This window comes from Pezoporus occidentalis, unplaced genomic scaffold (genome assembly GCF_034315485.1).
Source record: "Pezoporus occidentalis ecotype Australia unplaced genomic scaffold, CSIRO_AGI_Poc_V1 ctg106, whole genome shotgun sequence".
NCBI classification, from domain to species: Eukaryota; Metazoa; Chordata; class Aves; order Psittaciformes; family Psittacidae; genus Pezoporus; species Pezoporus occidentalis.
Window position 1 is genome coordinate 713,071 of NW_026912843.1, and position 26,772 is coordinate 739,842.

General features: G+C 42.8%; 1 protein-coding gene across 4 annotated transcripts in view; it reads left to right on the forward strand.

The window, feature by feature from the left end:
* The window catches only part of SLC6A11 (solute carrier family 6 member 11), a 111,947-nt gene that overhangs the window by 79,320 nt on the left and 5,855 nt on the right, over nt 1–26,772 (forward strand). For all 4 annotated transcript variants that reach the window (XM_062620186.1, XM_062620204.1, XM_062620195.1 and 1 more), the window contains 4 exons: nt 20,536–20,639; nt 23,681–23,805; nt 24,941–25,053; nt 26,401–26,538. In XM_062620186.1, coding sequence (XP_062476170.1) covers nt 20,536–20,639; nt 23,681–23,805; nt 24,941–25,053; nt 26,401–26,538 — 480 coding nt within the window. The remainder of the gene's footprint in view (nt 1–20,535; nt 20,640–23,680; nt 23,806–24,940; nt 25,054–26,400; nt 26,539–26,772) is intronic.

A 26,772-nucleotide genomic window follows, 5' to 3' on the forward strand; every position in this document is an offset into this window, starting at 1 on the left:
TATCATCATTGCAGCAATGTGATGGTGCCCTGCCAGTTGCAGAGCTGTGGCCATGATTCTTCATCCACAGAATCAGGTTGGTCCAAGTCCGCAGAACAAGTCAGTGGTTTGTCTGCCTCCCCTTATGTACCAGAACAAATTCCTTCCTGGGAGTCCTGGTTGCCACCCAGAATGGCAGTGCTTACTGGCTGTTACAGATGCTGCAAGACTTCCTACCCCTAGCTGGCCATCACATTCAGGATTGGAGGCTTCTGACTTGTGTGCAAATGGGGAAAAATTAATTTAAAGCTTGTTATTCTAGGATTCTATAAAATGCCTTAGTTAATGACTGTTCCTTGCTCAGGACTTAATCTTTGGTGAAATACAAGGAAGAAGAGATTACAGGATGAGGAAGTAGAGTTTCTGTTTGTGAATATGGATCCATGAGTCTGCAGTGAATACATATATCTGGGTTTGTACCATACATTCCTTGGGGAGGAATCCGTACTGAAACGCTTTACTACTGGGCATTGCTGCCATAGAATTGATATTCTGAAGGTTTAGCTGTGAAGTAATCTTAATGGAGTCTTACTTTTGCTCCTAGAGTTGCTGTTCTGTTTTGGCTGAGTAAGAGAAGTAATATGTAGCTTTTTCTTTGAACTCATTTGGGTTTGCGGTACCCAGTGGGGGCACATTCACTTAGACTTAATCGTTGCTTAAAGACATTTGTTGGTTTTCATTTCTTTGTGCTTCCTTGGGCTGTCATAGACAGTTCTGTGTATCCTTGACTCATTCGTGCTACTTGTTTTCTGCATTAAAACAAGTGAATAAAAATAATTGTCTGTAGTTGTAATGTGATTGCACAAAATGGCACAAAGTAAGGCACCAAACACCAAGGCTGTACCTGGGCCAAGATGCTCTGGCCCTGATTGTTTCTCTGAGAACTCCTGGATCAGAGTGATGCCGTGTGAAGCCTGTTGGTTAGCTGTGTCTGTGGCAGGAGTAAGGGAGGTGGTCGGTCTCACAGGCTTCTTGCAAGGACAATGCAAAGAGGAAAGCCCCCTTTGGAGAGCATTTCCATTGACTTGTACTCAAGTCATTTGAAAACATAAAATTGTGAAATGCTTTGATACAGTTTAATCAGTTAGAATGAAATTGGAATTTATTGTTTTGGGAAATGTTTGCTGTAGTCTTTTCCTGAGCATCTGGTTTTGGGCAGCAATTAAAAGGCAGTGGGCTGGCTACCTTTGCACTGACTGAATGTAGCCATACCTCTGTTCTGTATTTTTATCCCAGTATGTTTCCTCTGCACAGAAGTAGCTGAACCGAAATAATATTTGTGTTTGACTGTCTTGCTAGTAATTTGAATCCTTTCTGTTCTGTTGTCTTAAGTTATATTAAACAGAAAATGACAGTTCTCAAATGGAAAGAGGATTTAAGATGTTTTAGTAAAGGGCTTAATGCTCTAGATTAACTATGTCTTTTCTTAGTTTTCTGAGGCACTTTTGCTGAGTTAGGATGGAATTATCCGTATCTGTAGCTTTGTTGAGTGACTAAAATGAGGTTAAATTATAATAATATACTTTCTTGTCTGTCACTTTGGATTGTTGACCTGTATTGTCAGTATCAATACCTGAAGGTGTATGTGGCGCAAGATTTCAGTTCTGTTTTGACATTACTGTTTGCAAAAGATGATTAACTTTTAATTGTGTCTTTCTTCTTTATTTTGCCTCAGCATTCAGGTTTGACTACAGTTGGGAAGTGCAATATTTGGATTATTATGTGGGCAGTGTGAAATCAATGCTTTGACTTCAGCAAAGCCTTTGACACAGTCTCCCACAGCATCCTCACGGCTAAATTGAGGAAGTGTGGACTGGATGACCAGGTAGTGAGGTGGACTGCGAACTGGCTGAAGGAGAGAAGCCAGAGAGTTGTAGTCTATGGGGCGGAGTCTAGTTGGAGGCCTGTAACTAGTGGAGTGCCTCAAGGGTCAGTACTGGGACCGGTATTATTTAATATATTCATCAATGATTTAGATGAGGGAATTGAGTGTACTATCAGCAAGTTTGCTGATGACACTAAGCTGGGAGGAGTGGCTGACACGCCAGAAGGCTGTGCTGCCATCCAGCGAGACCTGGACAGGCTGGAGAGTTGGGCAGGGAATAACGGGATGAAATATAACAAGGGAAAGTGTAGAGTCCTGCATCTGGGCAGGAACAACCCCAGGTTCCAGTATAGGTTGGGGAACGACCTGCTAGAGAGCAGTGTAGGGGAGAGGGACCTGGGGGTCCTAGTGGACGACAGGATGACCATGAGCCAACACTGTGCCCTTGTGGCTAAGAAGGCCAATGGCATCCTGGGATGTATTAGAAGGGCGGTGGTTAGTAGGTCGAGAGAGGTCCTCCTTCCCCTCTACTCTGCCCTGGTGAGACCCCATCTGGAATATTGTGTCCAGTTCTGGGCCCCTCAGTTCAAGAAGGACAGGGAGCTGCTGGAGAGAGTCCAGCGCAGGGCAACCAAGATGATTAAGGGAGTTGAGCATCTCCCTTATGAGGAAAGACTGAGGGAGCTGGGTCTTTATAGTTTAGAGAAGAGGAGACTGAGGGGTGACCTTATAAGTGTCTATAAATATATAAAGGGGGAGTGTCACGAGGATGGAGCCAGGCTCTACTCAGTGGCAAACAATGATAGGACAAGGGGTAATGGGTGCAAACTGGAACACAAGAGGTTCCACTTAAACTTGAGAAGAAACTTCTTCTCAGTGAGGGTGACAGAACACTGGAACAGGCTGCCCAGGGAGGTTGTGGAGTCTCCTTCCCTGGAGACATTCAAAGCCCGCCTGGACACATTCCTGTGTAACGTTATCTAGGTGTTCCTGCTCTGGCAGGGGGATTGGACTAGATGATCTTTTGAGGTCCCTTCCAATCTCCAGCATACTGTGATACTGTGATACTGTGTAATGCTGTCTGCATTTAACCATGTAACTGTATAACAGAACCATAGGTAATGCATTGTCACTTGGAACCTTCCTTTGGTTTATTAAATACTGGTTTCAGTTGAGGGATTTTCGAGAGACATTCTTGTTAAAGTGAAGAATGTTTTAAAAATATTCCTTTGGGTCTTTAGGTGATAAATATTTCTCAAATAAATAAACTCAGTGGGTACCAGTTGGAAGCTGGACCATGGTTTTGGTGGTATTGTAGACAAGTAGCTGGAGTAGCATTTCAGAGAACTGTATCATTTCTGTGATGTTCCTTAGGATACTGATCTTCCCTGTACCTAGCAGAGGTAGCTCTCCAGGGTAGTGTACAGCCAACAGTCACTTGTGGGTTGGTTTTTTTTTGTGAAAAGGCAAAAAAAACCCAAACCAAAAGCCTTTTACACACTGTCAGACCTGAAAATAGAGCAGAGCCCTTGTAGTTCTGGAGCCAAGGCACCATTCCGTTTGTGTGGCTCTCAGCCAGTAACTCAGGAGGTCCTACTGGAACCCTTGGCTTTGGCAAAAGGCTATAAAAATGGAGATGTAGTGGGCTTAGAGAAATACAGAAGAATGTGTTATTTCACACAATGAATAACTAAATGGTGGAACTCCCTGCTGGAGGATGTGGGAGGCTGAAAGTATAAATTAATTCCATTAATTGTGGATAGGTCAGTTGTGAACTGTTAAACACAAGTTCACATATAACCTGTGGTTCCAACTTGTTTCTGCTGGAGGATTTCCACCCAGCTTCTACTGGCAAGTTCCCTGTCCTGGGGTGTCTACCCTGCAGGTACTGTCTCCTGTGTCCCTACTATAAAATAAGATTAAATATATGCCAGCTAGTCAGAACTTATTTGAATATGCTTATTTGAATAGAAAATAACATGTTTGTGCCTGACTGCTGCAGATTCATAGTTTAATTTATGTCTTTAATCCTTTGATAGCAATTATTCATCACTTTCATTATCCTGGGCATGGATTGGTAGGGGAGGTTGTGCCAGAAGTTGTATAGGCATGGAAACATAACAGTCCTTGTTTGGGTACTGGTATTATCAGGTGAGAGTTTAAGAGAATTATGGAAATGGTTGTAAGAAAATAGCTACTAAATGTTAGTTTGTGGAATGCACAGTCAAGTCACCATGAGCGCTTTTTGCTGCAGAACAGTAAGCATTATAGTAAGCATCAAACTGTTATTTGCTTGAAAGTATATAAGATAATCCTTTACATAAAAGCTTTCCCTGAATAAAGTTGATGTAGCCCATTATGCTGTTTCCTGCAATGGACCCATGAGGATTCCTAGGGGAATATATGATATTTGTCTCTCGAACCCTTTGGGCAGACAGGTATTTTCTGCTCTGGTGATTTCCTGAGGTCTGTGTGGCTTTTTATGTTCAGAAATCCTCAATGAATTTCCCTTCCATGTAGTTTTCTGGTCTCTAGAGCCCATGAAGACTGACAGTATCCCCAACATCTCTTGGCAGCAAGTTTCACAGGTCTGTGAATTGTATCAGGAGGAGCTACATCCTTTCATTCCTTTGGAACTGGATCCCTAGAAAATTCATCTGATTGTTCAAAAGTTCCTGCACTTGAAGTAACAGTGAACAAAGTATTCTTACTCTTACTTAACTTCTCATTCATGACTTGTTAAACTGCCCTGACATGTCTCCTCAGCTGAAGGAGTAGTAGGCCACTCAGTCTGTTCTCATACAGAATCACAGCATAGTTGAGCCTGGCAGGCACCTTAGGAGATCTTCTAGTCCAGCCTCACTTCCCAAAGCTCAGGATCATAGGATCATTTAGGTTGGAAAAGACATTTAAGATCATTTAGTCTAACTGTAAACCCAACACTGCCAAGTCCACCAAAGACCATGTCCAACGTCTCTAAGGATGAAGAGAAGACACTGGTTCCCTCTCTTGTAACATTACAATCCCTGGAATCTTCTCTAGTCTGAGCAGTCCCAGCTCTCTCAGTCACTTTTCACATGTTAAATGCAACAGTCCCTTTAATCCTGTTTGTAGTCTTTCACTGGACTAACTCCAGGAAGTCTATGTCTCTCATGAACTGGGACTCCAGCACTGGACATAGTGATATAGACCTGTCTCGACAGTGCTTGGCAGAGAAAAAGGATCACCCGCCTCCCTGAACATGCTGGTAACGCTCTTGCTCATGCTTAGCCCAGCATGCTGTTGGTTTTCTTCGCCCCGAGGGCACACTGTGAGCTCATGGTCAGCTTGTCCCCTCGCACCTTGCAGCAGGCTGTCCCCTACTCTGTATGAATGTACTTCTTTTTTAACGATCATCTTTCCTGCTCTGACCAGCTTTTGTGGCACCTTTGCTGTGGCAGCAAAGGCACAGGTTGTTGGTTGTAGTATTCCGTTGGTGACCGCCCTCCACCATAAACGTTATTCCTTTTACTCTGATCTGATGTTTCCTATCTTATAATTTCTTTTTCGAGCAATGACTTTCTTTCTCAAACCACAGATGCTTAGTTTCCTAAAGAGCTTTTGGTGACAGATTTTTCCAAAATGCATTTGAAAATCAGAATAGAATTACATCACCTTCAACCACATGGGTGCTGACCACTTCCAAAAGAGGAAACAGGTAGGAATGTCCTAGTTTTGGCTGTGATAGGGTTAATTTTCTTCCTACTAGCTGGAACAGTGTTATGGCTTAGATTTAGTCTGAGAATAGAATTGATAAAACACTGATGTTTGAGTTGTTGCTCAGCAGAGCAGACCTAACCAAGGACTCTTCAGTGTCTCAGGCTCAGTATAGACACTGGGGGATGACAGTATAGACACATACATATGAACTGGCCGGAGGGGTATTCCAGACCACAGACTCAGTAGAGACACTGTGGGATGGCTGGGGGCAGCAGTCACTGCTCAGGGATGGCCTGGGCATTGGTCAGTGGTTGGGGAGATCTTGTGCATCACTTGCCTGTCTTGGGGCTTGTTCCTCTCTTGATTTCCTTTTATCAGTATTGGTTTTGTTGTTATTATATTTTACTTTATTTCAATTATTAGGCTGTTCTTGTCTGAGCCCATGGGATTTTACCTTTTTTCCCCGAGTTCTCCCACCCCACTGGGGCAGTGAGGGGAGTGAGCTAGAGGCTGCCTGCAACTTAGTTGGGCTGGGGATAAACCATGACAAGGAGCAATAACCTCTTGATTGAAGTTGATTCTGCAGTTTCTAAGCTTCACCAGCAGCTTCTGTCATGTTTTGAATGCCAAGTATAGAAGGAACAGAAGTGGCAGAGGGAACAGGCTCTGGAAGCAGAGATGAATTCTGTGCTGGTAATGCTACAGAAAATTGATTGGTTTCTTAATTTTGGGAGTGCAGCTGCCAGTGGCACAATTCCAGCAGCTGGGCCAGAATCCAATGTTGAGGTGCCCACCGGCGGCACTGCGCCAGGGTAGTTGAGAAGGGGAAATATATTCTTCACCTCTGGGCAAGTCAACACGGCAGACTGCTGCCTCGTTTGTCTTTGGGCTTTTATGTTTCTGGCAGTGGCTGGAGAAGGGCAGTGCTGGGGGTTAGGAAGCTGTGCTTTTGTGACTGCTACTCTGCTTTCCATGAAGAGTCAATAGAGATACACCGTTTTCAGCACAATCACCTGCTGACCGTAGTCGCTGAAAAAGAGGTTGTATGAGTAGAAACTACAGCCTGAAGAAAGATTACTGAGATTCAATGTCAGCTTTCCCAGCACAGTTTGAAGAAGGCAGTAATGTAATCCCATCTGAGAAAGTGAATCAAATGTGTGGTTTAAACCCAGAAAATGCAACAACAAGCAAGCAAGGCACAAACATGTAAAAATGAAAAGCAATTTTAAGAGAGCTGTTTCCACTCTGTCTGCTCTTTCCCTCTATTGACGATGCCTGGCAATCTCTGCACAGCCCACTTTAAGGAAGAAAGCAGACTTGTTAGATCTCATTGCAGAGTGCACCCAGGAACAGATTATAGTATTGGTACATAGATCACTTTTATATATCCCTTGACACAGACTCTCTAGTCAAACACAGTTCTTTTCATCAGGAGGTAATGAGATCTTTGTGTGCATGTGCAAAGAATGAGGACACTGGCTATGCACTACATACTAAGTGTTGATATTGCAAATCTGCATATCAACCAGATAGTGCAGGGGATTCCTCTGTCTGCAGCAGTGTATATGAGGGTAGAATCTTTGTATAGGCTTCTTTTACCATGTTTACTGCAATTTTCCTAAATACTGCTGTTGGAATCCCTTCTGCAAAATGCTTGCAGTCAGGAGAATCTTTTGTATCATGAAAGGGATTTCTGAACTGAACAGAAATATAATGAACATTTTAAAGGGGAGATCTTTTAAAAAACTAGAACAGTTTAGTAACTAAGGTATAACACAGATCACTACAGCTGCCATCCAACACACCAATGATAATAATGATAAAGGAAATAACACTGCCATGGGTACCAAGAGGACTTCTGCCTGATTTTACATCATCTCACCACCAGTTACTGTACTAACCGAATGAGGAAATGCTTCTTTCAAGAGATCTAGCCTCTATTTTAAGAGGGTTCGTATGCAGTTCAATGTGACTATGTCAGTTATTTTTACTAATTTTTAATGTGTGTTCTAGCCCGTGGTTTAAAACCCAAGCTCCTTCACTCAATCCCATCCCCCCCCCCCTTGCCCTCCACCTACTCCCGGAGGGACAGAGAAGAGAATCAAAAGAATTCAACTCCCACGGGTTGAGATAAGCACAGTTTAGTAACTAAGGTATAACACAAATCACTACTGCTGCCCCTGAAATAACAAGGGAAGTCTCACCACCAGCAGCCCTTGACCGACCCATACCTCCTCCAGCCCTGCAGTCACTCCCAGTTACATCCTGGGCATGACGTGCTGTGGTATGGAATACCTCTTTGGTCAGTTTGGGTCAGGTGTCCTGTCTCTGCTTCCTCCCGGCTTCCCCTCCTCCCTGGCAGAGCATGAGGCTCACAAAGTCCTTGGCCAAACCAAAACATCATTGTTATCAGCTCTGTTCCTGAAAAGTCGAAAGTCAAAACACTGCACTGCACCAGCTACCAAGGAGGAGAAAAATGACTGCTACTGCTGAACCCAGGACAATAATATATGGCACTAAGTTACTTCAGTACATCTGAAACCTTTGGATCAGCATTTTATAGTAACAACTGGTTAAGTAATGTCACATATACAGTACACAGTATCCTACTTCTCAGTCAAACTTTGCTTCAGTCAGGGTTTATGTATCATTTTAGTATTCATCACTGGGCACGCGGACAGTGTCTAAATTGCAGAAACAAATGGAAATCCCCTTTAGTGTCAGGGTTAAGCTGTTTTCAGTAAAAGGAAGAATTTAAGATCAAATAATTGTCATGCTTCGGTAAATGTGTTCTCTCCTGTTTCAAAGATCAGTATTCCTAAGAAGATTGCTCAAAAAGAATTCTTCAGAATTATTAATTGTAATGAAGTTAGATTAAACAGCCTTTAACCTCATGTTATTTTCCATAAGTATAGTTTATTTCTAAACAAAGTGTATTCTTTGGATAATAATTCAGGACAAAAACATTTACCCTTCTTTAAGTATCTGCCATCAGAGCTGCATAGTATGGTTAACACCTGCATTGTTCCCCAGGCTTTAAGGGTGCTGAATGAGAATCTTAAAGAAGTAACAGCAGTCAACAAAAAAGCCGTCAGAGAAGGATTTATTTTATCACTGATACTGCAGTCAAGCAGCTCTGTAATAGCCATTAGGTGCTCTAAAATGAGAGGACATGGGGTCCTACCACACTTGCTTAAACTCTTGCCTCTCCCTCCCCTGAAAACCTAACTCCCAAACCAACCCCAGAGCCCTGTTTTCTGCATTTTTTTTTTCCAAATTTAGTGTAAACCAAATATTTGAAGAAAAAACGACCTTAAAACCATGTCAGTTTGGATTCAGAATACTCTGGAAATCAGTCAAGGTGCCCTCTCTTATCAATCCCTCTATGCAAGGCGGTGTAAATACTTTGAAACTCCTCTGACTGTCCATACAGTGTATGTGGGAGCAGCCAAATATCTCATTCTGAGAGCATTTGGTGATGGTGTCTTAGTAAAGAGAGGCACTAATCAATACCCTCAGTTTAGAAGTAGTGACCTGCACTTCCTCCATTTGCATCTCTCTTTATCATTCATAGAAATTACACTAAGCATGCCCCAACTGCCAAGCAGCCCCCAAAAGGACCTGGTTAAGCCCAGTGTCTCTAGGAGACAGAAAACATGCTATTGAAATGAGAACAAAAGGCAGTGGCTACTTTTGGGTCCATTTTCGTGTCATGTATAAAATGAAAAACACAAATTTAATGTTTCCAAAAGCCTGAAGCTTTGTGCAGTGTGAGTGTACAAGAAGGCAAAACTCTTGATGCTTTTAAGGCATGCTGCAAGAGAGCTGTACCACACAACTGGAGCATGTGGATGCTCCAGCAGTCAATGGCTTCACCTTCCCAGGATGCTGGACAGTTTTCACTCAGCAAGAGCTGTCAGGACAAGCAGGCTTGGTCACAGAGGCAGGATGCAGCCCATCCTGCTGACATAAACTCCATGTACACTTGGTATGCAGTGACAGGGAACACGTCAGTGAAAGAAGTCAGTGCTGCACCCTTGGTATTTTTGCCTCTTTTTAAAAGGTTTCCCACTTGCCAGATTCCCAGATTCAAGCTACCAGTGAAGCTACCAGTGAAGACCATTTTCATGTCTTCTCATTCAGACGCTAAAGAACTGTTCCAGCTACTCAGTGACTTTCCCTCCCCACTCCCCGTGAAATCATATTCATCAATAAGGACATAAATATTTTTAGATGAGTAATATCTCTTGAATGTTTTGTGTATCTTATCCTGTCAGCCCTCTCCTTACCTTATGCTCCAGAACAAAAGTAATGGAAAGCTTGTATATATATCCAGGGAATATTCTATGCGATGGGACAACTCTCCCCTTACATGTATTCTAGACAACTCTTGTCACTATTGGCTGTAATTGCAGACTTGAAAGTTTTTATCATAAAGATAGGTCAGAGAAGTTCTTGGGCTCATAAATACCACTGCAGGTGGAATTTTTCCTTTGGCAAAGTTGGAATGTTAGGGAAGTACAACAGTGCTTTGTGGCTGCTAGTTTTGGAATCAGGCCAGAGCAATCGCAGCATCTCCCAAGTTTTGGGTTAAGGAGGTCAGAAAAGTAAACCAGCCTCCTAACAAACATTATTTCAGTCATGAAAAGCACTCAGAGCGAGTGAAAGAATTCTTTCTCCACATCCCAGAAGGAACCTCAGTATGCTTTGCTCCAGCACCTGACTTTCAACATTGGCTGGCAACACAGAAACATACTACTAGTGTGGCTCCTGTATTGAGGAAGGTCCCGCTCCATTTGAACAGGGTGGTACTTGGCTAACAATTACGCCTCGGAAAATTAGCATTTAAATATGTGTAAAGTAATCTGAGCTATGGTGTTGGTCTCCAAAGGCAGCAATGAATAAACAAACCTTCAAGTATTTAGGTCCTTCTCCCCCTCAGCTCACCATTCTCATAATGAATATACTGTATTCATCCCGTCTGTAAGTAACATTAGCAGAAGGTAGGAGAGAGACTGCCTAGCAACCCACAGAGATCCCAAAGAGAGGTGGAAGGGAAGTGATTTTCATGTAATTATTCACTTCCACAAAAGCTGTTGTCAGGTAGACACTAGAAACATAGCTGGTTTATTATTCGCCTAACCTACTTTTAATCATTTGAGAATCACTGCCATTAAAGAGTGGGGAAAAAAGAGCTTAATTCAGCCATTTTCTGCCTGGCCGTTTAGGTTGTGTTTTCCTGCTCTAATGAAGGCTGTGCTTTCAGAAGCTGTGTTGTTTCCTGGGTAGTAAACTTCAGACACAAACCAAGCCCTTGTATCCAAAACTCACCTTTGTTTTTTGCTGCTTCTCCCCAATACACAGCTCATACTTTGGTTAGGTTTGGTTTCCATTTAATGACATTACCATTATGTTGAATGGGTAACGTGGTGATTTTGTTTTCTGTTCTTTCTTACTTCTTTTTCTATTTTGTTCTTCTTTTTTTCCCCAAGAAGGCATCTGGGGACAGGGGCAGGGGATAAAGAGCTTATTTACTTTAGGTAACACAGTTGGTGCCAGTGCGCTTGGATCCAGCAGGGTTTTTACTTCACTTTCCTGAACAAAGGACCCCAGGTTTGCCCTCAGCCATGATTCCTTGGAGTTGACTGAGGGCGCATGGAGATAACAGAGGGGTATTGCAGCGCTGCTCTTTCCATCTGGATAAGCCTGGAGGAGCTGTGCTTCCCTTGTAAAACATCATGCTAAGCTCTCATTTACATTGATGAGTGTCTGAACAGTTGCCACTTTCAAGTAGCCTGAGGACATGGACATTTTCAGTGGACAGTCGGGTTTATATCCTGATTTTTCTACATCCCACTTCTAGCGTAGGTTCAGTAAATTTAGTTTGGATAACTTTGGACATTGGAGGTTTTCTTTTAAAGGAGCATATTTAATGGAATAGAAGTATACCAAAAGGATGTTGAACTACTATTGAAAGTATATTTGTTGAGGCAGTGTCCTTCAGAATGGTTTATCATGGGGGTTATCACGTAAGTTCTCAGCTTCAACTTGTGTCTTTAGCTAAAGTAATGCTCTACTTTAAAATTGCATTCGGACAGTCTGTTTTGCTCATTGGCTGTGCCAAGATTTCACTTCCAAGTGGGAAGCTGGATTCTCCTAGTCAGCAAAAAGCTTTTCATTGTGACCCCTGGGATTGACGAGTTCAATTTTGTGAAACATCTTTTTGTCTGATCTCTGAATAAATGTGTCTTTTTTAATTAACTCTGTGGCGATACTTTTAAAAACTAGCCATATACCAGGATCAGAAGATCAGTCTTTTTTACTATTTTATAGCCAAACACGAAAAACTGAGCAATTATAATAGCTGTGCTGATGATGTGGGAAAATTAAAATAATAAACTATTCCTCCCTGTATGATTTTTGTCTGCAGGATTCATAGGAATAAGATACGTGTAGTCAGAAGAAAGAGCAAAATGAATGCAAGGAATGGCTTTATACACTTCAAATGTCTGCATCTTTGAGTGTTTGGGTTGGTTTTGAGACTAGACTTGTACTTTGAACTGAACTCTGTGTTTTGTGCGGTTGCATAGCACGGATGTTCAGCTGATACTGATGTTAGCAGCTATTGAAGAAAGAAACTCAGTTGATTGCCAGAGAGTGACTAGAGAATAAATTAAATCTGTTTAATTCTGGGTTTCATGCCTTTGAACGGAGATTTCAGTTGAGGGCAGGTCCAGAGTGTAAAGAAGCACTTTTTGCACCAGGATCTAGGCACCGCATGATCCTGCTCACAAAGGCCTCCAGGGCTGACAGGGGTGCATTGACCTCTTCTCCATCCATTTGACAAAGCATTCCACATTGAAACTGAAAACGTCCAAGATGAATCTGTCTTTTAGGTGGGGTGTTGTGTGAATGTATAGCATTCTGCATCCTGCTTAGCAAGGGAGGAACAGAGGAAGTGTCAAAAAAGAAGCTGCCACACATGTACCTGTTGTTTCCCTCCAGTGTATCTATATCCAGCCATCACGCAACAAGCTAGTTATATCCTGGTGTTCTCTCCTGCTATTCTCAGCTATGCTACACCATGCCAAGTGTAATAGTTTGAGATGTAGTTGAATGTTTTTCATAATGAGAAAACCAGAAAAAAAGGACTTGAATTGGAATAAGATCAAAGGTAAAATGCTCAGTGTCCACCACTGCCTATTCTCTATTTTTTTTCTTAGAAGATACATTCATATATATACATAGAAATGTAACTTGCAGCAGGGGAATGTAATAGCAATGTAAGAAACATTCTGGGAATTACTGTCACAGTTGCACAGTACTGTGTAGGCACGCTTCAGTAGTTTCCTGGTGTCTTCAGACATTCATCTGAGTGATACTATTGTCATTTGTTTAAGAGACGTGGGATCTAAGAATGGAAAAAAGAGTCTTGTAGATAAAAACTGGTAAAGCTCTCTGCCTTGGGAGCTTCAGGCCATCCTTTTCTGTGGGGTTACAGCAGGAAGGGCAGCTTGGTTTTCCACTGCAGCTCCTACTCAGTCAGTTATGTTAGCTAGTAACTGAAAGCAGTCTTTAATGGTGAAATGGTAGAAAAGACTTACGCAGACTACCTGAGATGAAAGGACAAGGTGAAGTAGAGACTGGCTTTTTCCCAGGGCCTTTAGAGACTGCATTTTTTAATCATATTTTGCTCATTGTAAATTTGAGGTCTTCCTACAGGTTTATGTCACATTATTAGAGCAGTGCTGACCTGTTGTAGCAACGCTTGGAGCTCTAGTTGGCAGCGGTCCCTTAAACTCTCTCCCGTAACTCAGGTGGCAGGACAGAAGCCGAGGTTAGGGTGACGGCTGGCAGATTCCTTTGAAATGGTTTGATTCTCCAACAGCTTCTGTTGGTGTTCATAATTAAACATGTTGTTGATTCCCTCATACCTGTTGGGGTACTCTTCAAGTATGGGTACTACTTCAAGATTGAGAACTAACACAGTTCCTTACAGTCCTGTCATGTCTAAACCCACATGATAATGAAAGAATGTACAGAAGTGGACCTCATGTGAGGTCCATGACTGGCTTTCAGTCTCTGTTTGCTGTCCATCTTCCCTCTCTTTTTTCATGCTGGGTGGCTTGGATGCAAACTGTACTTTGTGACTATAGATTGACAAGCCTGTGCTTTAGAAGCCAGCTTGAAAATGCTGAGCCTTGTGCTCTAGTACAGGTAAAGGTATTCCATAACTGACATGAGCTTTTGCCATTTTCCACACACTCCCCAGGCGTTGAGAGAGACACTGGCACATGAACATTAAACCTTTCAGGACAGGTAGAACTGAAACTGCAGTAATGCTCATATTGAAGTCTATTTGGCAACAGGTGGCTTTATTCAAGCATTCTTACTGTCATAACAATCTGCAAGAGTTCTATGCCTTTACCTTGACATTTCATTTATTAAATCCTGACAGCAAAGGCTTTATTTTTCAAATCCTGATTTGAAACCAAAGGAAAACTGCTTTTCCAAATACAAACACTGCTGAGATTCATCAAAAGTAGTGAATAATTTAAATGGAAAGAAAACTCCAAAGTGATTGCTTATTCTCTGATAACAGAATGGGAAATAAATGACTATCAACATTTAGAACATCATGTTTTAAAGAGCAAGAGCAGCATTTAACTGGCCTGTAAGATCTCCCATGTTCTCAGAGTGCTTCATTATAATTGTCATTAACCACTCTAATTAAGGGTGCTTTGAGCTTTGCAGCTGAAGTGGGTGTTCAGTCTTCCTGTTAAGAGTGAAAATCAATGTGCATATTTATGCAGCTACCCCACTGGGATGCATATTTTAGCCGGTACTCAGACACCAATGGGAAATTAATTCCCTGATTTTGATAGAAATACTCAAGGAAGCAAACTTAAGTGTGGGTTACAGATTGGAGCAGCACTCACATGTTTATCATTTCCAGCAGATCTCTTAACTGTAGACTATAGGAAAGGTCATGGAAAGACAGATACACAACAGACATGTTTTGCTTAACGGAAGAATCCTCAGAGTGCTCGACTGTTGTTCTGGTTATGGTTGGAGAAATATGGATGCTGCAGATGTTCAAGATCAGAACTCTAAGCTGTCCTCTGAACTAAAGCACCCCAATGGTTTGGTACCATTAAGAAATCTGGTAAATACAATTTAGAAGATTACAAAAAGAGAACAGGTAACTTGTGGGTTTCTCTGCATACACAAAGCCTGAATCTGTAATACATGGCCACCTAAAGCCTGCATGTAAGTCCAGATTAGTATCAAGAACACACAGCTACTACCTCAGCATCTGTGTTGGTTCTGGGAGTTCAGAGAGCAGTACCAGGGGAGGAGATCCTGATATTATGTCTCCTGCCACAGGTCAGAGCCAGTTGTAATGACATCCTCAACAGTTTTCCTGTTTGGTATAAAGCTGTGAGCTTGCTCTATAGCAGCTTTGTTCATTCCTGCTACTTTTCCTTGTGTGTAATTAGGCATATACTTGATCATCTACACGCTGCTTGCTCTTCTGCTTGCTCTTTAGAGGTTTTCTGGGCTTCCTTGGTATAAATTTCATCCTGTCTTTCAGGCCTGTGCATGGTCTTTCCCACTTAGTGCCACAGTAACAACAGCACTAGTGCTGCACAGTCGTTATTCTCATTGATGGCTTAGAGCAGAGTTAAAAAATCACCCCCTAACCACTGCACATGTGGATCAACAGTTAGGAGTCTGCTGTCCCCATGTGCAGGGGGCTTGTGGGGACGCATGCACACAACTGAGGTACAGACAGGCATTTGAAGTATAGGAAGTGGTTGAGGTGATTTGTTTGTCCTATTTTTAACATTATTTGAACAACAGACTGAAAAATTAAGCCATAAACTGGTGTTTATCCCAAGAGCTTCTCTACCCATCCAACAGCCAAGATGTTCCCAGACAGAGGCAGGATACTTGGCCAGGTCCTGTCTGCCTCCCAGGCCCATCACAGAGGTGTGATGTGCCTGGCTCTGCCTGTGAATGTAGAACCTGCCATAAACAGGGTTTCCAAGTATCACATTTTTAACAAACCCTCCCACTTCTGCTCACAAATGTCCTCAACCTCTTACATCTTTCCTATAGACTAATGCGCAGAGGCATGCACAATGAGACAGAACAGTGCCGTTTCGTTCATCGCTTCCTAGATGAGGTGTAAAATGAAGCTTTCCAGACTGAAAATAACTGCTTAATTATCCCACATTCCCCAGACATGATTTTCTGCTTTTTGAGTTACATTCAGCTGTTTGGCATGGCTCTAGAAGCCTGTGGAAGTCCCAGTTAAAGTCAGTTTATCCTTGGAGATGTTTCCTGCAGTCATGGGAGGATTCCAGAATGGCTCTATGTAGAAAAGACATGCAAAGAGTATGGAAAGTAAAGGGAAGGGACAGATTAGAGAAAAATCTGCGACTTCACAGTAGCCCTTCAGGTGAGCAATGTTCATTTATATTGCATGAATTAGGGAAACAGTTGATGTCAACACATAACACGTTTCCCCAAGGTCTCTGCTTTATCCAAGTACAGCGTCAGCTGAGCCCATTTCAGGACAGGGATGCAGGATTTTGGCTTAGACTTTCTCCTCATCGCTTGGCCCTGTAGATATGCAGCACATCGTCCAGACCTTGGGCGTCACAGAGGATGGCTCAGCCATTTCTGCACTGCGCATATGCTGCATAAACATCTGTTACTCTGTTTTCAGTGTATGGCATCACCCTGTCTTACTCGTGTAGAGAGATACATAGTGAGACTAAAATGAGAGGCCATCAGTCTACTGGGGATTTTCAGTTTGAAGTTGTAGACCTGTGGTTTTATACTGTGGAGGGGTTTGGTGCTTTTTAGGTTTTTTTTTACTTATTCCAAACATGGCTTTTATGCATCTTAGTTGCAACAGTGAATGCTCAGTAATTTTGTCCTTCCCTTTGGACACATGCTATTGCTAACTTCCCGTTGGACACCTATTAAATTAGGGCTGCCCAGCTAATGAACTTTTGAGAAAGGGCTGGTTTAAGTGATTTATGGATGTAACATCACACAAGCTTTACAGCAGAGACATGAAAAGAATCTAATTCTCTAGAGCAGTATTTTGTTGTCTTCACTACAGCACATCCCCCTTCTTCCTTCTTTATCCTTCATTCATGACATGTGCTACAATCATGGCAATGAAAGAGGCAAGGGGTCCCCCAGACAGCAGGATCCTCTGACTAGCTCAATTCATCTCCCTGGGCAGAGAGAGAATAGTCATGTAAATGAAGACTGTGCCCTAGACCTGCACCCAAGAAGGCCAAATTAAGATTACCCAGGCAGACTTAATATCTGGGTGTTGCTGGCTCTGGGGAGCTGGACTTTACAAAACAGGGCTTTCCATTTGTAGTAAAAGATGTTCTTGTTTATTCTGCTGTGCGGAATTGTGTTTGTACCAGCAGTAGTTATGAGCAGGACAGAGTTGAGACCGCTGCTGGTCACTAACAGTGTGAACCAGGAAAGCTGCAAAGTCAAGTGTGGGAAAGCCCCGACATGGGTATCAGGACACAGCTCTGCTGTTCCCCTTCCCACTCAAGCAATGGGAAGCGGAGAGACTCAGCCTCACTCTGCTCTGCCTCATTTCTACTCAGGGAAGGCAGGCAGTGCTGCAGAGGTGAGGCTTGTTTACCTTGCCTTCTCCCTTTGGGAACAGAGCTTCATGGCATTGGCCTAGCTCCTTCTTCCCAGGCAGCAGGAATCATTTCTGTGCGGGAGTCAGAGCAGCAGCCGTGCTATTGTATTCTGAGCTGGCCTTTGTGTTCCTCTTGCTTGCCCATGCTATTGCTAACGTACTGCTGGGCCCAGCACCTCTGGAAAGTGTCTGTACCACGGGCACAAAACATGGAAGCACAGTAGAAATAAAGATTCTGTCCTTTGGCATTTGGATTTTTTTAATGTTAGGGTATAATAAACGGAGCGTTTTTGCTGTAATTGTAATGTTTTGGCATGGAAACATTTTAAAGATGAGGTGAAAATAAGTAATAAGAAACACCGTCATCTTTTAAAGTACAAGCTAATAGAAGACTATAACACATTGTCAATGCCCAAATTTATGAATGCATACTAGTGAGTTGGCTTAATTGCCATTAACCAAAGGGTCTTCTAGGTAAAAGGTTTATAAGGCATGAGCAGAGTGTTCTCTGGTACAGGTCCTTTCCTCTGGAATTTACTCATGCCAGAAACCTATCGAGCCCCATCTCATTTCAGAAAGAAACATCCTTTTGTCCCGGGCTCTCACCAGTGTTGGCTCCAGATCTCTTGGTTTGCAGCTTCCTGGCAGCGTTTTGTCTCTGTCCTTCAGAATTCCATTGTTCTGCAGAGTTGTGCTCCATTCATTCCATGTACTTGGGAAAGGGTTCAACCTCCAGCGTAAGCCAGGCAGTGCTAATGGAGCGCTCAGAAATAACCGACAATGCTTTTGTTGCTGGGAGCCAGATGGTGACACCTGGATTTGTGAGCGGTATCTACGGCAGCCCATCCGCACCCACTAGAAGTTCGTTCTAATGAGAACAACTTCCCCTGAGGTACAGTCTGGGAATGGCTGAGGCTGGGTGTGAACATAGGCTAATAACGAGTCACCCACCTCAAGGAATTCTCCAGCCATAAATGGGTACCACAGTCCAATGCTAAACGTCAAATGGGCACTAGCTGTTGGGGCAAGGAGGTGAAGTACTGATCTGTAATATCAACTGCATGGTTTTAAAACATTGACATCTGTAGGCTTGAGTCAATTGGTCCAGCTCCTGTTTTGCCAGCTAAAATCTACCTACATTTCTTTCCCTATTTCCCATTTCCTTGATCAGCTGTAGATGTTTTTGCCATTTCAGACACCTGAAATTGGAACATTCATGTTCGTCACAAATTCAGTGTCCCTGGTTCTCTGAGTATACAACCCAAGAAAGCCTACACTGGTTCTGTTATTCCATTCAGTAAATAAAATGACTTCATGTTTGAACACTGGCCCTTAAGTTCTGCTGTGATTTCTAGATTGATGTCATATAGTGCACCCAGGACAAAAGGGCTTTTCAATCTGATTCAGCCTCTATAGAATATGTGAACATTTGCTTACAGAACATGTTTCTCATAAGGTATTTGCCACATTTTATGTTGAGTCACGGTCAGATGTCATGGTCTTTAGAGATTACTTTCTTACTTTGACAGAAATAGCATCCCTTATGGCCAGAATTCTATCGTTCTCTAGGCAGGTACACAGGACCTCCAGAGGAGAGTGCTCTCTGTTCCTGTTCTCTCCAGCAGTTCTGAAGGTCCTCACTTCAGAGTACAGTTTTTCTTTGCCCCGTTTCCAGCAGGACTTGCTGTCCAAGGAATAATCAGACTTGTGTGGAGCTGGCAAATGCCAACAGGAAAGGCTCTTGCTCATCTAAAGGCTGGCCAATGCACTGCCACAATGGCTTCTGCAGAACTTGGGGCGGAAGGGAAGCGCAGATTCTCCCCATGCTGATCCAGTTCCCTAGCTTTCGTTTCTGTTTAAGAGGACTGTGCATTCTCAGTTGACCTATGGTACTTACAGCTTTTTTTGGGAGCTTCTGTTCTCATTAAAGAGCCTGTCTGTCAAAAGGCTTTCTCTGGGCAGTTTTTTCCTTACCAAGTGGTGGAACTTTGAGATGTAACCAGCTGTGTCTTATTTGGTATGACAGCAAGGAAACCATTTAAGCCACTGATGCAAATCAAATGTGATCCTAATGTTATTCCTAAACAGAAACACTCTTAATAAATCCAGAGACCAAGGTCCCGCTTGATCACATGTAAAACAAATATATCCCCTTCATATAGTTATGAGTATTTGATTACTATTATTATTCATGAAATCATTACCTGCATTACCTCCTTCCTGTCTCAAACTTACAGTAGCTAATGGCTACACAGCTATTGCCCCAGGTTATCAGTCAGTGTTTTATTACTCCTCTGAAAAGCGCTTTGGTCACTCTGCTTTAAAGAACCCAACCTTACAGAGTTCTTATCCCAGGAAACCAGGAGCCAGGATATATTGGATTGGAAATAATAGTGCAGCTGTGTTGATGTGGGTTCTTCACATTGCTGTCATGGCAAGACCAGGAGTTGAAAGAGTATATTCACTTCCAGAAATAACACACCCAGCCTGTAGTCAAATGAAATGAACTGGTTTGTTGGAGTATTTATGAAGTCAACAAAATTGCATGTTATATTAATGTTCTGAGCTTACTGTGAGGAGAATAATTGCACTGGGTCAGCTCATGCTTCCTGGTTTGGTTTTCTCTTTTCTGATTTAGAATTTAGTATTTGCATCATGTCAGGATATAAATGTTGCCATAATGCTATTATAAAGCCATTTACTTGTTAAGCTTTATAGAACTTTTATTCATTAATTGTACAGTGACCAGAACAACCAGATCCTAGTGCCTAACTGGAGCCGTTAAGTACTGCTAAAATCCCTTTCCCTGGATAAGTTGTCCCTTCTCTTTCCCCTGCTTAATCCGAATGTCATCTATGAATGGCAGCTTTTGTCTTCAGAGTAGTTTTTCAACAGTACCTTTTTAAATTTGAATAAATAATTATGAAGTAAGAATCAGATAAATGCAGAAGATCGTGATCCGATTGCTATTCCTAACACCCTGCAGTGTTAATAAGTCTATTAAGGAACTTACACTGGGTGAGGTTCTTTCTCCAGAAATTCTGTGTCTCTTTCTACGCAGGTTAGCTTGAACCTGTGAAGACCAGCTGAGTTACTCCTTGTTTGTGCCATTGGGAAAGGGAGAGCACTGTAACCCATGGTGTATTTGGTTTGAGGCTGATGTAGAACAGGTTTGCCGGCCGCTGTTTCCCTGCAGCTGCCTCTGCAGGTTTGCAGGCAGGACATGCATGAAGGTGATTCCTTCCTGACCTTTTTTTGCCACTTGGTTTGTTTCTGTCTCCAGGTGTGGGTGGATGCTGGAACACAGATATTTTTCTCTTACGCAATCTGCTTGGGGTGCTTGACAGCTCTGGGAAGCTACAACAACTATAATAACAACTGCTACAGGTAATACCTTCCACACTGCACTTTTACGTTTAGTTTCAGTGATGGAAACGTCCACATACTTCACTCAGAAGTACTTTTCCTTTTCCTTTAGCTGTCTGCAGATAAGCACACACTCAAGTTCTTGTAGAACAGAGGTCTATGATGTTTCATATAATTATTGCAGAGGAACTCTTTTCCAAAATCTGGTGTTTTCATCCCTTTTGATCGTACCTGATCCTTGCACAGCCACAAGCCACTCATTACACGCAGGCATACACAATTGCATGTATAACAGAAGTTCATATATATATATATAGTTGCATGTACATGCAATATTTGATTGTATAATGAGTATCTGCTTTAAAAAAAGTCCTATCAAAAATTGTTATTAAAAGTCACCTGAGTCTGGTCTGAATGTCCCTTTCTACCACAGTCGACTGGCTCCTCACTAGAGCACAGGAGAAATGGAGAGCATTTAATTGCTTATCTTTGTAGAAATCAGTGAGGGAATTGCTAATGACTCAACAGATTTTAATGTCTCCTGAACCAATGTCAAAAGGAGGTGATGCATTCTGTTCTACCCCATTCCATTCTACCAGCGTCGGCAAGAACATGAGCACTACTTTTTTCCTTCTGTCATCAGTAGTTACGGAATCAGTTCCTCTTCTATTCAACAGCTTCTAAAAGGTGGCAGTAAATGACAGTTTGATTATGCTGCGTCCATTCTGACCTCCAGACAGAGCATTAAAATCCAATTTTTCCATAAAGGAACAGTTACAATCCAAAAGCAAAAGAACCCCAAACAGAGCCCTCATCCCCCGCAGTGTAAGTAGGTACATTCTACATTACAGGTTCACTTGGAGAGTTCAGGAGACAGTTTTAGGAAACACCTTCTTTCAGTATCTTGGCAACAATTTGCTCTTCTGTCAGAGAAACAGCAAACAACATGACCCTCCAGAGAGGGAAGTGGGATACTGGAAACCACAGAGACACAAATGCAGCCACCAGCTGAACGTCTGCAAAGCTACCCAGCGGGAGGTACAGGTACTTTGCCATCTAAACATGCAAAGTAACTTAGCAGTAACTTAAATTGCACTTTGCTTGGCTCTGACAGCCCGAATTCCAAATGTTCCACTGCCTGAAGTGGTGTAAGTAGAGTCAGAGAGCCTCAGCAGATAGGAGAGGACAATCTTCCTGCTTCCTGTGGCTCTGGGTTTGCAGAGCGGATCCAGCTCCCTGCAGCACACTGCACAGCTCCCCCCCAGGGCAAGCACGGGTTGGTCTCATTCTAGCACCACTCCTATGTCCTGGAGCCTGGCACTGTGGTGGGACAAGTCCTGTATGTGAGCCCAAGTACAGGAGGTTGCCACTGGGGTGCAGAAGACAAAGGAGTCATTTCTCAGACTGCCAACAAATGGACAAAACTGTTCAGAAACAAAGATGTGGCCTTTATCAAGAGGAGAAGAGGAATGGGATTTGGTCTTGAGGGGATCCATGAGGGTAACGAAGTAACCGGAGGGGTGAAAAGGCTCTGCAGGCTCTTCTAAGAAGCTCCTTAAGGAAGGCAGAATAACTTTTCAGCAGTATCCTGGCTGCCAGGCAGGGACAGGATAAGGGATGCATGTCTGGAATTATTCAGGTGATTGGCAAGACATGAGTTTGGAAGAATATGGAGTGCCCCAACCTTCACCTGATAAAAAGAAAAACCTTCCTTTTCAGGCTGCATCTGAAGCCTGGGAATTATCTAAAATAAATCTTACCTGCAGAAAGCACACTGTTCCAAACGGGAGGCATTGTACAACCAGTGAGCAGCCAGATCCAGCCCTCTGAAGTAGGAGCTCTCCCCACCCTCCCTCAAAGGATTAAAAATTACACAGTCTGCCGAGGGGTTTTGCTTGGAATGTGTGCCAACACTTCCAGAATATGAACCGCCTCTTACTGTCACTTCCAATCTGTGGCATGAAGAATCTCTTGGTACTGAAGATGTGGATTCAGAAACTGTCAGATTTTACAGGGTATTTTCTTCTCATAGACAACTTGCACAAAAATTTGCTTCAGATTTAGGATGGGAATAAAGCAGACTAAGGTGTAGGCTCAACAGAACTACAGGTTTGCCTTGGGTTTCAGTTTGGATATCGTTTCAGGTTTGGCACCCTAATGTACTTTCAGGCATGTAGGTTAGGTTATTACTTTCTCAGGTATACAGCTCTCACAGCAAACACTCCTAAAAGGCTGACTGTCAGGATAAATCATTCCCAGCTCATTGCTGTCACGCCTCAAGTGCTGTCTGAAAGCAGGATGAACAAGGATATTCCACTGGGCTCCGGGGAAAGATTACACCTTGCTGCAAGATCATTTTCCCTTTTTTTCACAGTGATTTACTACTGTGACATTTCCAATCTGGGAAAGAAATATTTCTTCACCTTGGCCTCGTAACTGCCACTGTTTGATGTGTAGGATGCCCAGGTCTGAGAGATCAGTGTCCCTGCACTGTCTTTGCCTACTTGTTAGGCACTTTTTCAGGCATGTACGTACTCCATGGACTGTTTGGTGGGTTTTGTTACAACAGCTTCTTACAAAAAGTCTGCAAACCAAATTGGAGTTGTACTTTGTAGGAATAGATATTGCCAATATTCTGTAACTGGAATAGAATTAGCTAAGATCTGACTATAGGGTTTTTTCCAGGAAACAAATTAATACCAACTTTATAGAGGTTATAAATGAGCTCATATACTCTGGAATGCATTATTGCAACTACCGTTGAGACATTATTTTTAATACCATTCTTACAGCATTTTTACACATTTTTAAAGCTTCTATCAAAGAACAGTCGTGAATAGCAGCAGGTTTGTAATTCCACCAGTTAAAACACACACGGGTATAGTGATGGTTTCTTCCTGCAAATAGTTATACTTGACTGATAATATTAGTTGGGAGCTCAGTCTCAATGAGCAACTTCATGTCCTGCAGGATGAGGTGCTCTAAGTCCTACAGCTCAGTAGGTGGAAGCAAGCCAGGCTCTGGAGATCAACTGTACAAATGTTTCTTATTTGTATTTTCAGAGACTGCATCATGCTCTGCTGCTTGAACAGCGGCACAAGCTTTGTTGCTGGTTTTGCTATCTTTTCAGTTCTTGGATTTATGGCTTATGAGCAAGGCGTGCCCATTGCAGAAGTTGCAGAATCAGGTAAGTTCCAAAAGCAGTTTTCAGAGTTGTTAAATGCCCAGAGGTTGCTGTCAGAACACTGGGTCTGTGCCACAAAGTCTTGCTTAATGTGTCCTATCCAGACACAGATCCCTGACAGTCAGATGGCTAATGCAGTCTCCTCAAGTCACTAAGTTTTTCTCCCAGGGACATACACTGAGACACTCTGGTTGGTTAAGTATAAACGTTCTTGGTTTGAGTCCAGAAAGGCACAAAGGCTTCTAATGAACCACCTAATGTTCATTACCATCCCTTGGAGTTAGGCACCCAATGGAAGTTAAGAGCTCTTTAACACCTTCGTGGATGTCACATCTTTAAGCATCACTTAAAACCGAGCAGAACAAAAAGGAGGGCCACCAGAAAGGAAAGCAGTATAATGCTGAACCATTGAGAGGAGAAATGGCTCTCAGGAAGTTAGTCAAGGTTAGCAGGAAAACTGCGAAGCAGAGCTTCACTGATGCTCTCGTGGAAAATATTTCTCTTTTCCTAAAGCCCTCAAGCCAACTGGCTTTGTACTATTATAGAAGCTATATAGAGAAAGGTTAAAAGACTCCAGCAACTCTGGAAATTATAGGAGCTTGTAAATACTGTTCAGTGCAACAGCTGGAGTGTGCTGACAGGTCTTCACTGAAGTTACTGCAGCAGGAGCGCAGAGGTACTCCTCTTGACCTTCAACCTTTGGACAGTGTGTAAGCAGAGTTGATGTGCCAAGCAAGTCTTCATTATTGATTAGCCTTATCACCAAATATTGGAGATACATTTAGCTTCTCTCATCTGCCATAAAAGAACAGTTAAGTTGGGTCGACCAGTTAAGAGGTGGAACAGTTAAGAGGTGGGTTGACCTCTGCCAGCAGCTGAGTGTCCACGCTGTTGTCACTCGCCCACCCCAGTGGGTGACAGGGCAGGGGGCAGGAAGAGAAAAAGTGAGAGCACCGGTGGCTGCAGATAAAGAGAGGTTAATAAAGGGTGCTGTGGCAGCCCTAGGGCTGCTGTTGGCAGTGCTGTTCTAGCCACAGATCCTCACCACAGCGCTGCACAGGCTGCAGTGCAGGAAGTTAACTCCATCTCAGCCAGGCCCAGTACACAAGTGTAAACTGTTTCCTTTCTTCCTTTTCAGGACCAGGACTTGCATTCATTGCTTACCCTAAAGCTGTTACCATGATGCCTCTTTCTCCTCTGTGGGCAGCTCTGTTCTTTATGATGCTCATATTCCTTGGATTAGATAGTCAGGTATGAAATGAATGCTGTTTAAATATTTTGTCAGATCCCCTAGCATGTGTATGGCAGCATCCATGATGGAAACAACATCTCACCTGATGCAAGAATGAACCCTAACTTAATCCCGTGCATAAAACCATCATTCAGGTTCCTTAAATCTTTCAAATCTTACGTGATGCAGATTATTTCACGATCTCCTGTGACACTGATGCAGCCTGATTCACTGAATCAGCTTTCATTATGAACACAGCCAGCAGGTTGGACTTAAGCATGGGTGATTAAAATGCACAGATCAGTAAATACCAGTGTGCCTTTTTTTTCCCATTTTTAAAGCACTTGTAATGAATTTTGAAACTGAGCATCAATGATAGTGTAAGTTTCTAGGGTGTATTTATACTTCAAGATACCGTAGCAAGGAATGTGTAGGCATATTCTGCAGCAAAGTGACAGCATAGAAGTTGTTCTTGCTATGTGACCATCAAAATGATGAAAGCTGTTTGATGGACAGGGTGGCAGTTTTAGCATGCAGCTCAGCTCTCAGCATGACCATATGCTGTAGAATAAGTATATTCTTAAGTATATACCCTTCACTGCTTGTTTTGCATGACATTAAACTGAACGTTTTTGTAGCTACTCTTCTTCCTGATCAAACAATTCCTTTAAAAGCCTTTTAAAATGGGCATTTCCTGAATTCTACTCCTGACTGCTGCAGTGAAGCAGGCTTTACACTGCCTACCTCTGGCCATTCGTTTGGGTGCCTATTTCAGAAACCTTCTCCAGAGCCCTGAGGCAGAACTCAAGCCTCTTGCTTTCTGCTGAGTTTCAAAGTTAGTAAGAATGTTCCTCCCCTCCCTCACTAGCTGTACTTGGCTTGGGCACTTAATAGCTTTGTGGAGCTTCTCTCTCCTGTAAAATGGAGAGAACATCTCCAAACCCCCTGCAGCTCCTGTAGCAGTGTTTGAAGGTGCACAGCACTGCAGCTCGCTCCTGTGAGTGATAGAAGTGCAGGGTGCTTAGAGTGCAGTTCTGCTGCAATCCAGTGGGTGGTTTGTACAGGATTTAAGTCCCATTCAAGACACATTTGAAAGATTTAATGTATGTAATCCCTCTGCTACAGGGCAAATGTATTCTGGGATAATATTAGTGGAAGTTTGAATTTGGTGGTGGACTGGAAATCTACAGCTTTGGTCGTTTTAATTCTGAAATGGTGTTCCTCTCAGTTTGAGCTTCTGCTTATAGAATGTCCTCAGGGATCAGTCAGTCTCTGTGATGGGAACATAGAAGGATATTTGAAGTGTTTTTGTAGCAAATCCAAGTCCCAGATGAGACTCAGTTGTGCTTTCCTATCATTTGTTGTAGTTCGTGTGTGTTGAAAGCCTGGTGACAGCTGTTGTAGATATGTACCCAAAAATCTTCCGAAGGGGCTACCGAAGAGAGCTGTTGATTCTTGGCCTTTCCATTGTGTCCTACTTCATCGGCCTAATAATGTTAACTGAGGTAAGATGTGCTCTTCACTGTACTGCTGTTAACTGAGGTAAGATGTGCTCTTCACTGTACTGCTGCGGAGAAAAGGAAACGGGCTTCTGTTTATAATCGTAACAGGTAAAATGCAAGAATGTTTGCCATATTACATTTCACTGTCAGGAATGTGACTACAAATACTTGAGACACTGTTCTCAAGTACCGTGGAACAGCTGAAATGTGGAATGTATCCTCAGTTCTTCAGCTGGG